This window comes from Castor canadensis, chromosome 7 (genome assembly GCF_047511655.1).
Source record: "Castor canadensis chromosome 7, mCasCan1.hap1v2, whole genome shotgun sequence".
Lineage (NCBI taxonomy): Eukaryota > Metazoa > Chordata > Mammalia > Rodentia > Castoridae > Castor > Castor canadensis.
In genome coordinates, this window is record NC_133392.1 from 1,315,117 (window position 1) to 1,334,957 (window position 19,841).

At 53.7% G+C, this 19,841-nt stretch overlaps 1 protein-coding gene across 2 annotated transcripts in view; it reads left to right on the forward strand.

Moving 5' to 3' along the window:
• The first annotated feature begins 985 nt into the window (after window positions 1-985).
• The window catches only part of Stk32c (serine/threonine kinase 32C), an 85,363-nt gene continuing 66,507 nt past the window's right edge, over window positions 986-19,841 (forward strand). The window contains exon 1 of one of the 2 annotated variants that reach the window (XM_074078035.1): window positions 986-1,312. In XM_074078035.1, the coding sequence (XP_073934136.1) occupies window positions 1,051-1,312 (262 nt within the window). In that variant the 5' untranslated portion in view covers window positions 986-1,050. The remainder of the gene's footprint in view (window positions 1,313-19,841) is intronic. The other variant, XM_020182963.2, reaches the window with a different exon arrangement.

Below are 19,841 nucleotides of genomic sequence, written 5' to 3' on the forward strand. Positions count from 1 at the left end.
TTTTACTCACAAGGTCGCATGCATCATGCCTAGCAAAGGGGTGGGTAGAGGTGCCCCAGCCCCTAAGGGCTGGGCTCTGCGCGGCCTGCGCGGTTTATTTGGGAGGTCTGGGGTCCGCTGACCTGCGCAGGGGGACTCCGCCCTAGAATGGCACCGGGCGGGCCCGGCTGAGAGAGGACCGAGAACCGAGCCGAGGGTACCGAAGCGCGTGCGCGCGTGCTCCGCGCCAGGAGGACCCCAGGTGCGCGCGCTTGGGCGTGTGCACGCGCTGCAGCCGGGTCCCCGCGTGCGGGCGCGCGCGCCCGGCTGGCCCCGCCCCACCCCCCTCCCACGGCGTTGCGCTCTGGCGCCGCCTGCAGCCGTCGAGCGGCATCGCGTCCGGCCTGCGGGTCCTGAGCCTGACTCTGACCCTGGCTCGGCCAGCGCGGCCGCTTCCCGCGGTCCCCATCCCGGGCAAAGCGCGGAACCGCAGGCCGAAGTTTGGGGTTTCCCGGAATCGAGTGGCGGAAGTGTGCGGGCGGCTTTTTTTCACCGAGGCAGAGCGGGTGGGAAGGCCCAGGAGGACCCCGAGTCCCCGAGGGTCACGGCGTTCCGGCCGGGTCTGCGAGAAGGTCTCCGCCGCCGTGCCAGGCAGAGCCGTCCCCGTCTCCGCGACCCCGGCCGCAAGGGGACTCTCCTGTCCTCTCTCGCTCCTGATCCCGCTGTCTGGTCGGTGCCAGGGCCCCCAAGCCCACACGGACCGGACACCTCCCCGTCTCCCCAGATCTCGGCGGGCACGAGGCTCCGCGCGCCGCTCCCAGCGCCAACCCGGCGGGATCCCCGCCCGTCCCGGTCCCCGCCCCCGCCCCGGAGCTCGGCTCCACCCCGCCCCGCCCCCTGCGCTAGCGGGCCGCGGGGCGGGTCGGCGGCCCCGGCGAGGAGAGCGAGCGAGCGAGCGAGCGCGAGGCTGGGCGCACGGCGGGCGCTGCCGGCTGCTGGCGCCCCGATCCCGCCTTGCCCGCCGCGGGCCATGCTCCGGGCTGCGGCCGCGGCGCGCATCCAGGCTTGGAGATGAGGAGCGGCGCCGAGCGCAGGGGCAGCAGCGCCGCGGCGTCCCCCGGCTCGCCGCCCCCCGGCCGCGCGCGCCCCGCCGGCCCCGATGCACCCCCGGCCCTGCCGCCCGCCGCCAGCCAGCCCCGAGCCCGGGACGCGGGCGATGCCCGTGCGCAACCGCGCCCCCTGTTTCCGTGGAGCAAGTGGAAGAAAAGGATGTCCATGTCGTCCATATCGGCGGCTACCGCGCGGAGGCCCGTGTTTGACGACAAGGAGGACGGTGAGTGTGGCCACCCGGCGGGGACTCCCGAGGACAGTGGGAACCCACGCCGCCTGCGGACCCTGCGCGCTCTTGTAGGGCGAATTGCATTTCTTTGCGTCCACCCGGGTGGGACAGCGACCTGTCCTGCGTTTCTAGTGGCAGCACCGTGGGCATAGCAGGTTCCAGCGGGCCCCATGGGGTAAGGGTCCGTGGTCACCACAGCTCCAGACTTAGGCACGACACTGCCCACTGTGGCCGGCGCCTGATGTTTTTATTTTCCTATATGGGTGGTGTGCCAGCTGGGTGGCAATTCCTAGAGGCCTGTGGTGTGCTGAGTTTGTGAAGTGAGGTGCTTGCCCCACAGGTGGGTGGGGGCCCTGGCCCCTGGGACCTCTCAGTCTCCTGGGTGACTGTGCAGTGCCACCCACATGCCCTGCCTTTGCACTGGGTTGTGCTATGGAACCAGGGCCTTGCCTTTGTGCAAAGACCTGCCTGTGGGGAACTAGTATTCCCTGAAGTCCTTGTGCAGAGAAACCTGCCCACCTGGGAGACATGTGTCTCCTAAGTGGCAGGGCTGAGGTGGGTGCTGGTGGCAAGCTGGGAGTGACAAGTGACAGGGCAGCTGGTCCTGCAGGCACACGTTCTGGGGTCATGCTGGGTACAGGAACCTTTGACTTAGCACCCTCAGGAAGGTGGCTGGGCAGCGTGTGCCTTTGGGGGTACACTGATAAGTTCACATGCACTCAAAGAGCTCTTTTTTTTTGCAGATATCACGCAGATAATTTTAAATGGTACGACGATGACACATTTGATGTTTTTTGACATTTTCTTAAAATAGTTGAGATATGCATTTTCATTTGTAGGCAGCCTACAGAGCTCTGATGGATCTCTATAATTTTAGAGCACAGCTCAGTTCAAGAGCCTAAGGTACTTATTTCCAATAAATAATTTAAACATTATAGAAAAATTACAGTAACAGGACCTCTGGCTGGCATTGGTACATGTGGGACGGTGCACTGGCATTCCTCAGAGATAGCTATGGGGACTGGCCAGGGGGTGCCAGGCCTCCATGAGCGTGGTCACAGGGGAGGGGGCATTCAGGTCTGGCTGTATCAGGCACAGTCTGTTCTGGGGCAGCCCAACATTGTGTGCTGAACTTGGGGGCGGCAGGACTCACTGTGGTGAGTGTTTTGTGCGTTATGTTTTTGTTTTTGATGTCAGCGTTCAAAGTAAAAAAGGCCCAGAGTGAAGCAGGAGCAGATTTGCATCTGTTTCTGGCCACAGGATGAGAAAAAGCCAGCGAGACCCTTCTGAGCTTGGTGCTTGCTGGTGTCAGCCAGGAGCTGGGCACCCTTCAGAGTTTCTGCAAGTCTGTAAGGCAGTAGTGTGGGAATAGGAAACTGATGTTGCCAGGGGCTGCTGTTTAGGGTAGACTTTTTCTGTGTGCGCTGTCTCAGAATTCAAGGATTATTAGAAAGGCAAAAGAGCACAGTCTGTTTGTGGTGCTCACTGTCGGGTTGTGAGGCACTTTACACATCCCACCCCCTGACTTGCTTGTAGCAGGATAGCAGAGGCACCCAGTGTTCCGGGCTCATGTGAGGTGATTGACTGATGCTGGCTCACAGGTGCTCACTCATCACTAACACGCCGCTGGGACTGAACTGGGCTTTTGTGGGACCAGGAGGCCAAGGTCAGCCCGAGAGTGTTCTCTGGGTGTGCGACCACTTCGCTCCTCTTTCCTGTTTCACTAGTTCACGCAGCTGAGTCAGGCGTGGTGTTCCGTGCAGCACTGAGGGGAAGGATGAGGTTGGGAGGGAGGAAGAGCATCTCGCGGGGAGGGACCGGGGCCAGGGTGCAGCATTCACTGCCCTGCTACTTTCCCCACTGCACTGGGGCCCAAGGAGGCGACCTTGTTGTGCTGGTGCCTTGCATGTACTGGAAGTGCACAGTTGCCATGGTAATGAGAGACCTCTGATGAATTTTTTAGATTAAAACACCTAATTAATATATCAAATTTGGTATGCAAAGAAAAGGAAGGAAAAAGTAAAACAGGAGGGCAATTTAACAAAGTGCCAGGTAAATTTCAGCTATTAGCTGTGCTTGTGCCACCTTAAATGGTCTTTCTGTTAACCCTTGCGGATCCGGAGCAGATGCTTGGTGCACGAATGGATTCTCTGCCTCTTCCTCACACTGAGGGCTCCTTGGTCCCCCTCAGCCCTCATGCCCCCTGCGCTACCCCTTCTCTGACTTCTGCGACAAGAAATTAATTCTGGGGGTGAACCTGCAGCTCTTGCTGCTGTGGCTCGGAGCTGCCTGGTGTAGGGGAGCCCCTCATTACTCACTGGCTTGCTGTCCGGGATTCTGAGGGGTTTCCTGCCCCTTCCCACAGCGGCTCTGGAACCTGGCGGGGCACTGGCCCGTCTCAGCGGCCACGGCTTGTCATCTTGGACCCAATGTGGCATTGTAGGGAGTAGCTGATCACTGAGAAGCCTGGGCCTTGTGGAGAACACTGGAGAGAAGGGAGGATTCTCTGGGGCAGAACAGGGGCTTCCGATGCTCAAGTCACTGCTTTTAAAATAAATAAAAAACCCTTTGTTTTTCTAATGCAATGTGTAAATTTGAAAAAAGAATTATACCTTATGCCAGGAAGCCTGTAGCTCAGCACTTGAGGTCTGCTCAAGTGAACATCGCACACATCTCCACAGCCTCTTCTAGGACACCGAAGACCAGTCACACCTTCAGCCTTGCCTTTTCCCCTTTCCTTTTCACAGAAACGGGATTATGTTCTATGTACTGTTTTGTTGTAACCTGATTTTTTATTTAGCCATGTCATCAATGTCTTGAAGACCCAGAACATCAATTGCTGGCTAAATTTGGCTAAATTCGCATCAGCATCTCCATCTGGGCTGGGTATCGAATTCAATGGGAGCTCTTACAAATGGCAGAGCCCCTGTTGAGCTTGGGGGGCTGGAATGGGGGCAGCTCAGGCCCTGTCCTCTTTGTGCCCGTTGTGTTCAGAGGAGCAGTGAGGAACGACTTGCTCCAAGAGCCTAGGAACTTCCCTGCTGTTAACCCTCCCTGACTCTGGTGGTTTGCAATGTTTCCTTTTCCTTCCCCCTTCCTCCCTCCCTCCTCTTCCCTCCCTCCTCCTCCCTCCCTCCTTCCTCCCGCCCTTCTTCCTCCCTCTCTTCCTTCCCTCCTCCTTCCTCCTGCCCTCCTTCTCCTCCTTCCTCCCTCCCTCCTTCCTCCCTCTCTTCCTTCCCTCCTCCTTCCTCCCGCCCTCCTTTCTCCCTGTCCTCCTCCCCTCCTCCTCCCTCCTCCTTCCTCCCTCTCTTCCTTCCCTCCTCCTTCCTCCCACCCTCCTTTCTCCCTGTCCTCCTCCCCTCCTCCTTCCCTCCCTCCTTCCTCCTTCTCTTCCTTCCCTCCTCCTTTCCTCCTTCTTCCTCCCTCTCCTCCTTCTTCCTCCCTGTCCTCCTTCTCTCCTCCTTCCCTCTCTTCTTCCTCCCTCTCCTCCTCCATCTCCCTTCCTCCCTCTTCTCCTTCCCTCCTTCTTCTCTCTCTTCTTTCCTCCCTCCTCCCTTTGTCCTTCTTCCCTCCCTCCTACTCCCTTCCCTCCTTCTTCCCTTTCTTCCTCCCTCCTCTCCCTTAAGAAATAACAGGATAACATTAGTACTTTTGATTTTCTTTGATTAATAGTCTTTGCTGTTCATGTTTGGGCATTTTAATTTGTTTGTTTTCTTTTCTTTTTGCAAATTGCCAGCTCAGATTCATTGCCAGTGTCTCCTACTGGATGACTGCTGTTCTGTTCTTTTAGCTCTTCCTGTGTATGAAGGCTTAACCTTTAGCAGCCCCCCACGATGTATCACCTATCTTTTAATATTGCTAAATTATTTTACCCCTCTTTGAATGTGTTTACTTAGTTATTTTTTGTGGTACTGGGGTTTGAACTCAGGGTCTCCCACTTGCTAGGTGGGCTCTACCCCTTGAACTACTCCCCTAGTCCTTTTTGCTTTACTTATTTTTTAATAGGATCTTGCATTTTACCTGGGCCAGCCTGGGCTTTGATTCTCCTACCAGGCCTTCTGTGCAGCTGGGGTTACAGATGTGCACCACCATGCCTGGCTTATTAATTGATATGCAATCTTGCTAACTTTTAGTGTAGGCTGCCCTTGAATCGAGATCCTCCTGATCTGATCTCTGCCTCCTCCATAGTGGAGATTATAGGTGTGAGCTACAGTGCTCAACCTTGGGTGTGTTTAGTTTTTGCATGGGTGAGTTCACTAGCACCTGCTTCATAGCAGCTTCTTGCCTTGGTTTTATGTTGCAAATCTTTCTCCAGGCACAGTTAATAGCAATTCAATTTATAAACCCTCTTTCATACTTTCTTCTAGTACTTCTGTGCTTTTACTTTTTATGTTGAAAATTTCAATTCATTGGGAATAAAGTGGACAGCATGTGAGCAGGTTTCCTCCTGTGAGCTCTTCACTTTCTTAAGTTGAACACACCAGGGCGCTCCCAAGTTTGAATTCATTCCTTATTATGTGTCAGTTGCTTCTTGTTGTTGAGCTGTGAGTGGCACCTTTTTACCCACCAGGTTTCACACTGGTACAAAGGAAAACTACTTGTCAAGATATTTACCTTGTGGTGCATGGCATGCATACCTGTAATCCCAGCACTTGGGAGGCTGAAACAGAAGGAATGTGATTCAGGGCAAGTCGGCAAGTCTGAGTGACATAAGTGAGACCCTGTCTCAAAACCAAGCCATTCATCTTGAATGTGGTCAGCAAGCTGACCCCCTTGCTGGTCCTTACAGTTTTTGAGTCATTTTTCTTGGCCTCATGGCACTCCTAGTGTAAGCAGTGGCTTTGGTTTGTCACACTTTTGCTTCTCTTTCCTTGACGTTGTTACCCAGAATTCAGAGCACTGACTCCTGCTCATCCATATTTCAAATTGCCAGTTTGGCCCCAGTTTACTGAGTCTTTGTCCCTCTGTTGAGGAGTTGAGCTTTTTTTTGTTGTTATTAGGATATATTCGTTGTACAGTGGAGCAAGCTCCTGTTCCTCCCTGACCTAACTGGAGGTGAGATGCAAAAAGAGCAAAGGATAGGAGACAGACATGCAGGAAGTTGGAATCAGGTGTGCTGGGCACTCGGATGGAGACACACAGCAGCCTTGTTGCTTCTTTACATCTCTTTACTCTGCTTCTTTTCTCTATCTTTAAAACCTTACTTCTAAAGTCTTCTTTTCTGTTCTTCAAAGTCTCTTGCCTTAAACTCACTCTGTCCCATGTCTTATTTAATCTCTCTTAAAGTTTCTGCCCTCAGACTTGCAGACAAACAGCAGCAGCCACATCTAAAAACTGCATTAGCTTAACTCTTAAAGTCTCCATCCTCAGACTTGCACTGTCCCATGTTCTCTTTAGCTTTTCCTTAGCTTAGCTTTTCTAAAGCCTATGTATAAAGTTCTTGGTGCAGACAGCTGCTCTGGTGGAGACACACAGCCAGCCCCCCCCCCACCAGTGAGTTTATTATATACAGAGGCAAAGCCAGGTGGAGCAGCAGTTCTTGGGGGAGGGGCTGTGACACTGTGACTCTCAGGAACAAGAGGAACCTGTGACTGCTTCTCTCTGAACATAAACATTAAAGGAAAAACAGTTGTGCTGCATCTTGCCCACGTCTACGGGATGGGAGGTGGGGAGAATGGGGTGAGATAAGGGGGGTGGGGGGTGCCAAACTCAGTCTACAGTTTATTTGACACAGCTGGGTTTATGTACTTCACTCTCCACAATACAGGGGGATTCACTGTGACCATTCCAGGTAGGCTTACATGTACATTGTTTAGATCACCCCACTGTCCCTTCCCTTTGACTCCCTTCCCACTCCACTTAAAGCTATTGCAAGAAGTTTCTTTGTTCTATTTCGTATATGTACAAGAAGCCTGTCAACCATATTCCCTGACCTTCATTCCCTCCTTCCCACTTGTACCCCCCATGTACACTGTACCTATTTCACAGTCCTGTCTTGTTATTAATTAAAGTCAGTGTTCAAAGGGGTTTCTCAAAGTATCCCAGCTGTGAGTGTACTTTTCTTTGGTCAGTTCAACCCCTTCCTTGCTCTCCCTGACCCCTTCCCTCCCAACCCCGTTATTCAACACTTTCAGTACACATCACCACGCCCCCCACCTGCACAGATGTAATGTATTTCGATATTGTTGACGCTCTATCATTCCCTTCTCCTTTCCTTCCTCCCCTGAGTGCCACAGAGTAGTTCCACTGTTACAAACCTGTTCCACATCTGAGTTTTATATGATCATGCTTGTTTGTGTGTATGTGTTTATCTTTTGGCTCTATCTTCCACATATGAGGGAAAACATGTGGCCTTTGTCTTTCTGAACCTGGCTAACTTCACTTAACATGATGTCACCCAATTGTATCCATTTACCTTCAAACCCCATGTCATTCTTCCTTATGGCTGAGTAAAACTCCAGGGTGTTTTCTTGATCCATTCATCAGTTATAGGGTTGTTTCTGTAGTTTGGCTGTTGTGAGTACTGCTGCGATGAACATTGGTGAACAAGGGTAGGAGTGGGAGTTTGGGGGGTGCCTTTTCCCTTGCTTGCTGACCCTGGGAAGGGTAGGGAGGGTGGAGGGGGCGCTCTTTGGGCCCAGGCCTGGGCTGATGTTCATTTCCTCACAAGGCAAGGGCTTTGGTGGCTGCACACCATGAGGAGCTTCAGCAGCTGGTGGACACTGGCCACATGGTCCCCAGTCTGGGGCAGGGATTTGGGTTCTGGACCCAATGCTGCTTTTCTCCTCTGCTTCTCCTGGGCTCCCAGGGTCCAGGCCAGCATTGCACGTCCAGGAGGGCCCTTGGGCAGCCATGGAATTTGGTACTTCTTCTCCTTTCCAGATGACAAGGCACTTCTAAGTGGACTTGGGACCCACTGTCATACTTTTTATGTAACAAATGTCATCTCTGTGTGTCTATCCATCTGTTTGTGCATTTTACAACACTAAAAATAAGCCTGCTTTTCTTTTAAAATTTTAACCAGCAGCTTTCAGTTGGGAACCCACGGGAGAACCATTGGAGACGATTTTCGTGTAGGGATTTTCTGCTGTTGGAGTCACAGAGATGCTGAGATGGTCTGCAGGAGACCAAGTAGGGAAGAGCATGTGTTCTAAAACTACAGAGGGCTCAACGCAGCTTCCACGTTGACTCCCACGTCTCCTGCACATGCACACACCCTGTTCAGCAGGTCTGTGGGCCAAGATTCTGCATCTCCATCAGTCCCAGGCAGTGCCAGTGCTGTTGGGCCATGGACACACTTCTTGTAGCGAGAGCTCAGTGAGTGTGGGCAAATATACAGCAGGTATACCCAGTGAGCATAAGTATACAGCAGATGTACACTGAGCTCAGTGAGCATAAGTGAGTATACAGCAGGTGTATACAGGGAGCTCAGTGAGCATCAATATACAGCAGGTGCACACAGTGAGCTTCAGTGTACAGCAGGTGTACAGAGCTCAGTAAGCATCATTTTATAGTAAGTATACACAGTGAGTTCAGTGAGCATCAGCATATAGCAGGTGTACATGGGTTGTTCAGTGAGTAGGTGAGTAGACAACAGTTGTGTATTGTGGACTTAGGGCAGGCAGCCTGTGGGGCAGTGGTCCCTTGGCCTGGGTGCTGGTGAGCTGAGAGCCTGCTGCCTGTCCTGGCTCTGCTGGGTACTGGCTGGACAGAAGGAAGATTCAAACCTGTTGTTGGAGGCAATCTGGAACTTTTGGCATGGTTACTAGATATTAGGCTGGCGCCATAACATGTAGCCAGGGTACTCTTAATTTTGGTTCTGTTCTCAGGTAGATCCTTTTCCATATGTAACCAAAAAGTGACTGCCATTCTGAGCTGTGCATGGTCCCCTAACCCTGCAGGCTGAAACTTTGCTTCTAAGCTGGGCCTTGGCACCTTCTCAGGACTCCCATCCCAGGCTGCTGCTGAAGGGTGGCCCACCCTTGGTCTCCACATACTCATGTCTGGAGCTGGCTGCAGGAGGGGCCGTCTTCCTCCAGCTCCCACGTTGGGACTCTCTGCCATGACTCTCCAGGGAGGACCTGGGCCCAGGGAAGGCCCCAGGCCCCTTGGAGCCTGCTGGTTCTCGTGCTAAGGGCCTGAGCCTGTGGTCATCATCTTGTTTCCATCCTTGTGAGGAAGCTCGGGGCTGACTTTGGAGGTCACCTTGACAAAGGGCCAGGGCTTCTCTCTGGGCCCATTTTCCCTTCCCAGGCTGAGTTTTCCTTCTGGAAACACTGGTGACCTGTGTGTGTCTGTGTCCCCCTCCGTCCTTCTGCTCTCTGTGTCTTAGATGACAGCAAGCTTCTCACTGACTCACACACAGGAAGTGGCTGGACCCTGCTGTCACCTGGGGTGAGAGCATTGTCCCTGGTCCAGAGCTCCTCCAAGGTGTCTCCCTCCTGCCAGGGTCTGTGCAAATCCCGCCCCCCCCCAAAAAAAAGACATGCTGAATAATTATATTGGTCAATTTCAGACCATATGAGAGAGGTGTAGTTAATGCCATTAGTGTTATTTAAAAACCCAGGATTCCGGCTTCATCACAAGGCAATTTTCCCATTGACTTGAAGCCTGTTGTTTTAAAAACTAAGGCAGCTGCACAGGGCAGCATGGCTGGGAGCAGACGGGGATACTTGCCTCGGTCTGGCTCCATCCAGCTGTGAGGCAGGGTGCCCCCCAATCCTGGTACCCCCCAGATGTTACCTGGAAACCCCCAGCTGCTCCCTAAAACGCTTCCTCCTGGGCCCGTGGAGGCAGGCCTGTGTAGATCGTGTGAGTGCAGCCCCTGCTCGGTGTTATTTAAGTTCTGAAGCCAAGGAGATGGTGTAGGTGGGAGTCAGTGTCGTCCCCAACTTATTAAAAATAGGAACCAGGCACATTCCTTTTCTCACAGTGATTTTAGAAAGTTCACTTTGGAAAGGTCTCTGAGCTTTCAGAATCACCATCATGACTCTTGGTGTCTCGAACGCAGAAGGTGTGACTTGTGACCAACGGCAAGAAGTACGCAGCTTTGCACTTGCCGTCTCTCCGTGAGTCCACTGAGGGCGCTGCCAGCACTTGGGGGCTTTGCCCTGTGGCACTGCTTTTGGATTATTTTCCATGTTAGGCTCTGAGGGCGAGGAAGGTCTACAGAGGTCTTGAGTGCTGCCTTCTCTGCTTCTCCCTGTGCCCAGGTGCTCTGGGTCCTTTCCTCTGTCATTTGTCACGTCTGACCTCAGAGCAGGTGCTTGTGGTAAGACTTCTCATGGTAGCTGATGGGACAAGTGTCCTGGTATCATGTTCCTCAAACCAGACACTGTTGAGCTCAGGGGACCCGTCATCATTCTGGTTATCCTTCTGGGAATAACTTAAACCAGAATTTAGTGGCTTAACAACCACCGTTATTTCTTGTGATTCTGTGGCCTGGGGATTTGGAAGGGTCCTCTGTCCCAGGTGATGTCCTTGGGACCACAAGGCCCAGCAGGCAGGTCCTGGGCCTCAGTGCCTACTGTTGGCTGGTGTGTCAGCTATCTAGTTCCGCTTCACAAATCGCTCGGGTCATTGTGACTTTTGCAACTTTGTGAGTCGCCAGTTCAGAGTGGCCGCTCCAAGTGGATCTGCTCAGGTCCTTCTTGCAGCTGCGTGTGTCGCTGGGCTGCTGCCATCTGATGGTGTGAAAGGGGCTGTGGGATCCACTTCCAGGTGGCTCCCCACCACGTGAGCTTCCTGTCATGACAGTCTCTGTAGTAACGGTCACCTCCACCTCCTGTCAGGCACAGTCACTGAGTCCAGCTCATATTTGAGGAGGGGGATTAGGCTCAGCCTTTTGAAGGGTGGCACACATGCTGGGCGCTGGTGGCTCGCATCTGTAATCCTAGTTACTCAGGAGGCAGAGATCAGGAGGACTGTGGTTCAAAGCCAGCCTGGGCAAATAGTTTGAAAGAGCCTATCTGGAAAAAACCAATTGCAAGGAAAGCAGGAGTGGCTCAAGTGGTAGAGCACCTTCCTAGCAAGTGTGAGGCCCTAGTGCTGAACAAAAAAGAATCTAGCATGTATTTTAACCCATAATTGTCCTCATGGTCCTAGGGTTCTCCCTCCCTGGGGGTCTCAGCTCTGGGACAGCAGGGCTCCCAAGAGTGCAGAAGCAGAAACTGCCTGGCTTCTCTAGGTGCAGGCCTGGACTGGCATAGTATCCCTTCTGCCACAGTTGCTGTTGGAGCGAGTCAGGTCACACTTGGCTGCAGGGGGAGAGCTGCAAGTGGCAAAGGCTGTAGGGCCCTGCATTGGTGTGGGTGGGGTTGTGGTTGGCCAGGGCAGGGCTGGCTGTCAGGAAGAGCTGGAAGGCGGCAGGGGTCAGCACATCTGACCACAGTGGTCTTCAGAGAGCAGGCCACTGACCCCACATTGTACAAGTCCCTCTTGGCAGCTGACTGGGGATCGTGCAGGTTCAGTTCAGCCATGTCAGCCCAGCACCAGACGACCCACCAGGCTGCAGTTTCAGGCCCCCAAATGCAAGGAGATACAGCATCTGCTGTGCACAAAGCTTGGAGGTCTTGGGGGGGAGATGGTTGAGGTCGAGGTATTCCCGAGTTTGAACAGCAAAGCTTGGGGCCGGGGCTCTGTCTCCACCTGACTGCGGGACTTTCTGGGAAAGCCTGGTAACCTTGGATTCATCTTCCTGGGCTGTGGCTATAGGGTGACCCAGGGCTGTCCCAGGGTCTTGTTTGTTTGGTTTGCCCCCATTTTTTCCTTTTTCTTCTAAATGTCAGGGTCATCTTATGTTTCTGAAATCATATTTCAGCTCCACAGGCAGGAAAGATGACTTGTGAAGTTAGCACATGACCTCAAGGGGACAGAGGATGAAGAGGAAAGAGACAGGAAGGGAGGCGCAGAGGGAAGCAGGGTGGGACCCGAGGCCCGCCCAGGGCTGGCCAGGCACTGCCTCGGTGGGCCTCCTGTCAGCATGGTAGGTGCTGCCAGGAAGAGGGGCTGAGACTCAGGAGTGGTGGGCAGTGCAGGGTGGGCTGGTGTCCTGGATGTATGGGGGACAATTGTGGGAAAAGAGGCCCTAAGGTGGCCCATGCTGGGGTGGTGCCTGAGGAGACAGCATGCAACCCGGATGAACCCTCAGTGGCCAGGCCCTGACGCCTCTGTCCCCTAGCCCACAGCAGATGGGATGGGCAGGAATAGGCCTGCTCCATGATGAATGCCTGCCCGCCTGGAAGCTGAGTGTGGGAGACACTGTGCCAAGTGGGCCTGGGGGTATGAAAAATATAGGGGGGCCGTGGGGATTCTGATGGAAGGGCACCCAGCCTTCTCCCACTGCACAAGGCCATGTCCTAGGATTCTTCCTGTCCCCGCAGAGGCCCTGGGTTCCTCTCTTGGGTCACTGTAGCTGACGGAGCCCAGGGTGTGTGAGCCCTCGAGCCCCTACTTCTTGACGACAGTCAGACACCAGGGCCGCCGGGGACGCGCTCTTCGTGCTGCTGACCCGACACGGTTATTAATAGTGTCCCCTTCACTCTGAACAGTGTCCTGGTTTGGTGATAAATGATATGGGTCCTACCTAACTGCTAGACTATTGCCAGGTGATCTTTATTCCTTTAGAGCTTTTCGTTACGTAATGAAAGTGACAAGAAAAACGAAGAGACACAGCATCTTATACAATCTCAGCACCAATGCAACAGCCGTTCTGTTTGTCATGTTACTATCCAGCTCACACTTGAATGTACACAAAACATGTTACTTTTTAAGAACTTTTTTCTAATAAATTTATTTTAGAATAGTTTAGATTTACAGCATATTTTAGAGGGAAAACACCCAGTTTTCTCTCATCTGAACACCTTATATTAATACAAATGGCACATTTGTAGCTGGGCTGGTGATATGTGCCTGTAATCCCAGCACTCAGGAGGCAAGGCAGGAGAATCGCAAGTTTGAGGCCAACCTGAGTTACATAGTGAGTTTGAGGTCAGCCTGGGTGAACTCTGTCCCCCCTAAAAGTGAAAAAAAACAAACAATCCCTACAAACAAAACAAAAGCCCCCAAATATGGTACCTTTGCCGTAACCGGTGGCCCAGGATCGTCACGTTATTGAACTGGAGTCTGGTTGTTTTGTTCAGATTGCTTTAGCTTTTTATTTGTTACCTTTTTATATTTTTATTTTTGTGGCACTGGGGCTTGAACTCACAGCCTTGTGCATAGGCAGAAGTGATACTAGACACCAGCCCTTTTTCTTTTTGCTCTAGTTATTTTTCAGATACAGTCTTGTGCTTTTGCCCAGGCCAGCCTGGATCACAATCGCCCTACCTTCACCCGGTGAGTAGCTGGGATTATAGAGGTGCACTACCATGTCTGGTCCCCCAAGGTCCTTTTCTGTTCCCAGATCCCACCTAGGGTCCCACATGACATGTAGGGTCACGTCTCCTGGCCATGACGACTTTCTAAATGTTTCAGATGACCTTGAGAGTACCGCACAGGTGTTCTGTAGGATAACCCCCCAGTCATGATTTGTTTGGATTTTTTTCTCTTTAGGATTAGACTGGGGCTACAGAGGTGAAGTGCGTTTGATCACACCGTATCATGGCCGTACACCCCCCAGGGCTTGTCACTGGTGACTTCGATCTCATCACCTGTCTGAGGAATAATATGAGTCAGATTTTCGTCACTGTGAAATACCAAAGAGAAGGAAGTCTGTTTAGCTCACAGTTTTTGGTTCAAAGTTCAAGATGGAGCAGGAGGCCGGGTGTTGGCTCAGTCTGTATCAGGAGCAGTGGGCCCAGCACGTCTCTGTGGGGTCACGTGTGTGTCCATGTGTGTGTGAGCTCCCGAGGACAAACAGGAAGTCAGAGGGAAGATGAGTCCTGCAGTCCCCTCCAAGGGAGGGCACATCACCCTCTGTGACCCACGGACCTCCCACCAGGCCCCACATCAAACCATCCACTACCCTCAATGGCGCCACCCTGTGGACCAGTCCCCTAATGACAACGGGCCCTGGGGGCACCCCAGCTATAGCTGGGCATTTGACAGGTGTCATCTTGTCCTTTCCATTCTGTATTCTTGGGGAGGACGGCCCTATGTGCAGCCCATGCTTCAGAGATGGGGCTTATGGTCCCCTTGTCGCAGGGGCACAGCAATATGAAGTTATCTGGAATCCTCTGTACGGGTCTATAAGTCAGTCGCTTCCATCACTGAGATGTCTGGTTACCCTTTGAGTTATCAGCCAGCACTTCTTACTCTGCTATCACAGAAGCCTTCGGGGCTTCTGCTTCCTTTGGCGTGCCTCCAGCCATGCTTTTATTGTTTGCTTTAGGTCACGTTCTTACTTTCCAGCACTACAAGATGCTCCAGGTTTACCCCGTGATGTCCTGACCCGGCCCAGAACTGGGTATTTCTCTGAGGAGCCCTGGTTTCTCCCACCCCGGGACGAGCTGTAGCAGCTAAGATCTGGGTTCTGGCTGTGCCTCGCTCCTGGGCAGCCGTCTCTGAGAGCCCAGGGCTGACCCGTCACTGCTGGCTGGGAAGCTAACTTTTCCATGGCTCCACCCTTCAACCAATTGCACTTTCTTTCTCCCTTCTTTTGGTGGTGGTGGGGTTTGAACTCAGGGTTTTGCGCTTGCTAGGCAGGGCTCTGCCAGTTGGCCACACCCCAGTCCCTGATCGCATTTTCTGTGCACCTGCTCTGCACGCTGCTGTCACCTCACTCTGCGAACCCGCCTGTCTCCCGAGGCTGTGTGTCTGCCTCCCCCGGGAGAGAGAGCACATGGCCATTGACGCGGCTGGCCGGCCACTCTCGCTGGGCCTTGCGGTCTGTTGATCACTGCATAATCACGTCAGACTCTGCCACTCTGTGACCAGATGGATGGAGACAAAACCAGACCTCCCCAGTCGCATCCTAACATCGTCCCAGCCTGAATGGCTGCTGTCCTGCCGAGCACAACGTTAACTTGCCTCACCGCTCCCTCCCTCTCTTCTCTCTCCCCTGCTTCTCTCCCCTGTTTTTTGTGGTACTAGGGGATTTGAACTCTGGGCCTTGTACCTGCAAGCACCCTACCACTTGAGCCACACTCCAAGCCCTCTGGTTGTTTTTGAGATAGGGTCTTTTTATTTGTGCCCACGCTGGCCTGGAGGGATCCTCCCATATACATACAGCTTCCTGGGTAGCTGAGATGACAGGTGTGCTCCACAATATTTGGCTTTTTGTTGATTGAGATAGGGTCTTGAGAACTTTTTGTCAAGGCTGGCCTCAAGCTGTAGTCCTCGTGATAGCTGCCTCCTGAGTAGCTGGGATTACAGGCATGCACTACAATGCCTTGCTTCCACCTTTTATGTAAGAGCTACAGAGATGCCCAGTCATGGGATGACCCTACTTACTGACTACATCAGGCCCCAGTACCTAGAACCCTCGTGAAAATTACCTGCCGTCAGCACCAAACATGTCCTGCAGTCCCCCACATTCCCCACGGCTGTGTCCTCCCTCATTGCAGTGAGCACCAACTCACCTTGTCCAGCTGTGGTTGTTTCCGGTGGCTCTGTGGGGTGCTGAGCCTATAACCCAGCACCGCGTCCCCACACCAGACACCTTTGCCCGTGACGACATCAACAGGAATGTCCATACGCATTTCATGGCAGCCAGGAGCTGGAACCAGGTCAAGTGCACACTGACGTCACTCAGGCTCGTGAATCCCGTGCTGATGTCGCTCACACACGTGAACCGCGTGCTCACACAGCAGAGCCCCTTCAGCCATGGCCCGAGCTGGCCCCTGCTGCCCCCTGCTGCCCGCTGTGATGGAGGGCAGAGACCCAGCTGCTGTTAGGAGGCGGCACGGGTCACCGTGGGGATGAGCGAAGGTGGGGTTCTGTCTGCTGATTGTTCACTTCATAGAAACCATGTCGCTGATGGCTGTGCCACCTGTGGTTTTGCATGCGGGTTACACTTTGACTCAGAGTTTGCTGGGCTAGAAAACACCCGGCATCAGCCCTGTCCAGAAAGCCTGCCTCAGCCGGGGCAGCGGAGCGGTGCCGTGCTGTCCTGGGTGAGCGAGTCTGGGAACCCTGGTGGCCCCTGACCTTGAGTGTTTGCTCACACATATGCTGTGTCTGCTTCCTGTGACCCCAGGACCTCTGCCCGCAACACCTGCTGGTGCCATGTGTCCATGCCACCCTCTCAGCCACAGGCCCAGAGTCTAGATCTGCAGGAGTGTCCCCGGCCGCGACAGATGCCGCCACCCCCGAAGTGCATAGGGTTCTCTGGAGAGAACGCTGGACGGTGGGGATGAGCTGTCCAAGGTACCCGCGCCGAATGCGTGACTGGTGTGCAGCTCCCTGTGTCTGGGACTGTAGGACTGAGCTCTTAGCAGTGTATTGTGCTGAGTTAATGGGCTATTGTTGGTGACTTGTACCTCAAGCTACTGAGGGGACACAAGAGTGAACCATGCATTTCTGTATCCCCAGAGTGGAGCATAACACCAAGCCCCCAGTTAGTGTTCCTGTGTGCTTGTTGAGTGAAAAAGCAACATGCTTTATTTTCCCATGAAAATAAAATGTGTCTGTTTCTCAGTCCCCTGTTCTCACCAAAACAAGAGCCCTGTTGTCCCTCCCGTTCCCCCTCTTCCCTCCAATTCCCCACTCAGCCTACTGCAGTCAGGACTTGTCCCCACTGCCCTGGAGCTGCCCTGTAAAGTCCCCTCCACAGGCTAAGTCTAAAGCTTAGTGCTCAGCCCTTCTCAGCAGCAGAGTTGGACGTCCCTGACTCCCCCTTCCCCAGAGCCTTTCATCACGTGGGTTCTGGGGTCTTTCTCAGCCTCCCTGGCTGACCTGCCTTGTCTCCCCGATTCTGTCACACTGGGCACCTCCCACTCCTCCTGGTTCTCACCACACTCCTGCGTTGGTGATTTGGTGGCTCAAATGTCATCTGTATGTCAGCAACTCCCAAATTTACATCTCCAGCTGGGGCCTGTTTCTCACATTCCAGACTTTTCTGTCCAGCCTTTGACTTGACATCATTCCTTGCATGTCTTGTAAAATGTCTCAAATTCAGCACGCTTGAAATCAAGTCCTGTACCATCTGAAGTCTCCCTGCATGATGCCCTTCCAGGTAGTTGGGCCCAAGCCTTTGACTTGTCTTTGTGGCCTCTCTTCCCCCTCTCCCCCGAACCCCGCTTTCCCCTGCTACCCCCGGCCCCACCTAGACCTTCAGAATGTCCTGTTGGCTGTCCCTACAAAAGGGTAGGCCCCGTCTCTCAGCCTTGACTCCTCATGTGCTCTGAGCACTGAGCTCTGTCTTTACCTGGGCTCTAGCCCCTGTGTTCCCAGTGTAGCAGCCAGAGGGGCCCCTTGTACCTGCCCTCCCGCCTGCCCAGCACTCTGGCTCTCCGTTTCTTCAGGCTCATGTTCATGACCTGCTTGGCGATTCTCCTTCCTTTTTCTGCTGTTGGGCCTTGATGGAGCCCCACCTCTCACTGACCAGTGCCTCTGCCTGCCTGACCAGCTGCCTCCCCCCAGGACCAGTCAGCATGGGCAGAGTGTTCTGCAGTGACAGGTACCTCCATCATTGGGTCAGGATAACAGAGCTCTCTTTGCTATTTCAAGCCAGTGGAATAGCTCAGCTTGTCTTTGTCACACTGGCCCGAGCAGAGGTTTGGCCACTAGAACGAGAGCAGGGGAAAGAGGGCTCTGGAAAGTCTCTCGCTGGCAGAGAATTGCCCTGGCTCGAGAGTGGCTTGCAGTGGTGGCTAGAGTCACTTGGCTCTGGACCATCTCAGAGGTCAGGAGGGGACGTCCTGCAAAGCCCAGGCCACCCTAGTGACTCTGCCTGCTTTTCCATGGTGGACGCTGACCTCCCAGCACACAGTGTTCCTCACACCTTGCAGTGTTGCCCTAAGGAGCAGGGCAGGCATCTGAGGCAGGGCTCATCTCTTGGGTTAGCCCCTGGAGCAGTGTTGGGCAAGGGGCATGTCTGGAGGGTGGGGGGCAGTGGGACTCTCGTCCTGTTTTCCAGTGGTGACTGAGGTCCCTCCTTCCCCCTTTCTCAGGAAGGCTCTGGGATAGCTGTTGACTGGCCTCAGAGAGGCCTTCCCCGGGTCCTCGCCTGCTCCTTCCTGATGCTAGGATTCTATGAGTGCAGACATCAGGGCATATGGCCCCTTGTTGCTTCCAGAAAGTTCTCTCCTTCAGCTTTGCTTCCTATGACAGGTGGGGAGCACTCTAGCATCAAAGGATGGGTTTGGCCTCTCCGCCTCCCGGGACAGCAGGTGCCCAGGGGCCCTTGGACATCTGCCATCTGTGTGTGCAGCCTGTCTATCCTCTGACTGGTATGTTTTCTGTCTTGTGCTATCAGAGTGGTTCAAGCAGGCTGTTTTATTACATGGAGGAGCTCGGAGGAATCTTAGCCATAGGGGAAGTCAAGGAAGTGGTTGGGTGCGTGGCAGCCTGGCCATTTCAGGAGACACCCGAGGCTGGCTGGTACCTTCCTTTACCTGAAGGTGACGAGCCAGTCTCAGCTGTGACAGGCACAATTTCCCCAAACTGTTTTCTTGAGTATGTAGGTTGGTTCTGAAATTCACGGATGACATGAGCTGACAGTCTGGTTTGGTGAATGGGCCCGAGCCTCATGTTCAGAGCTGAGGTGGCTTCAAGTATGCCAGAGGCTTCCGTCTGCTGGACAGGGAGTCCTGGCACCTTCTGAGCTGTGCTGTGCACAGCTGGACCTCAGCTGTTACTGGCACTATCTGCAGGATCCTTCTGGACTTCCACAGTTTGAGCCAGGGCTGGGGCTGTAAACTGGAGCTGCCTCTGTTGAGTGGCCCCTGGCCCTCTCAACCCAGGGCAGGCTCAGCCTTGGCACTATTGACACTGGAGCTGGGTAATTCCACATGATGGAGGCTGCCTTGAGCACTGTGGGATGTTGACAGTGTCCCTGGTCACTACCTATTGATGCCATTAGCCACCCTGTCTAATTTTGTGACAACACACATTCCTAGGGGACAGAATCACCTAGAGCCACTGGTGTTGACAAATGAGAACCCCAAGGCTTGCTTTTCCTGCAGCTGCTGGTGAGGGGTGCAGTTAAGACGATGGTAGAGAGCCTGGGGGTTTTGTTGCTACTTCCAGAGCCCTTATAAGGGCTCCTGAATCCATGGCCCCCAGAGGTCAGAAGGCCCTGGGGACAGATGGTCCATCTTGGGCCTTCCGTTACAGATGAGACCGAAGAAGGTACAAGAAACAATTGGCCTCCTGTGCATCTCTGGCCAGGACAAGGGCCAGGTCTCCCAGAACTGCGTGGCACAGCCTGCCCTTGCTTGGCTGTGTTTGCTAACCTTGGGGTCTGCTTTGGGGAGGGGGTTTCCAGACATAGCGGTCTACAGGGCACTGGGGCTATCCCCAAGGATGGGTGGGCAGCTGTGTGAGTGGGAGCATGAGTATGCAAGGGTGTGAATGTGTGTGCACGTGTGAAAGTGGACGTGAGTGTGCATGGGTGTTTTGTGTGTGTACATGTGCATGCTTG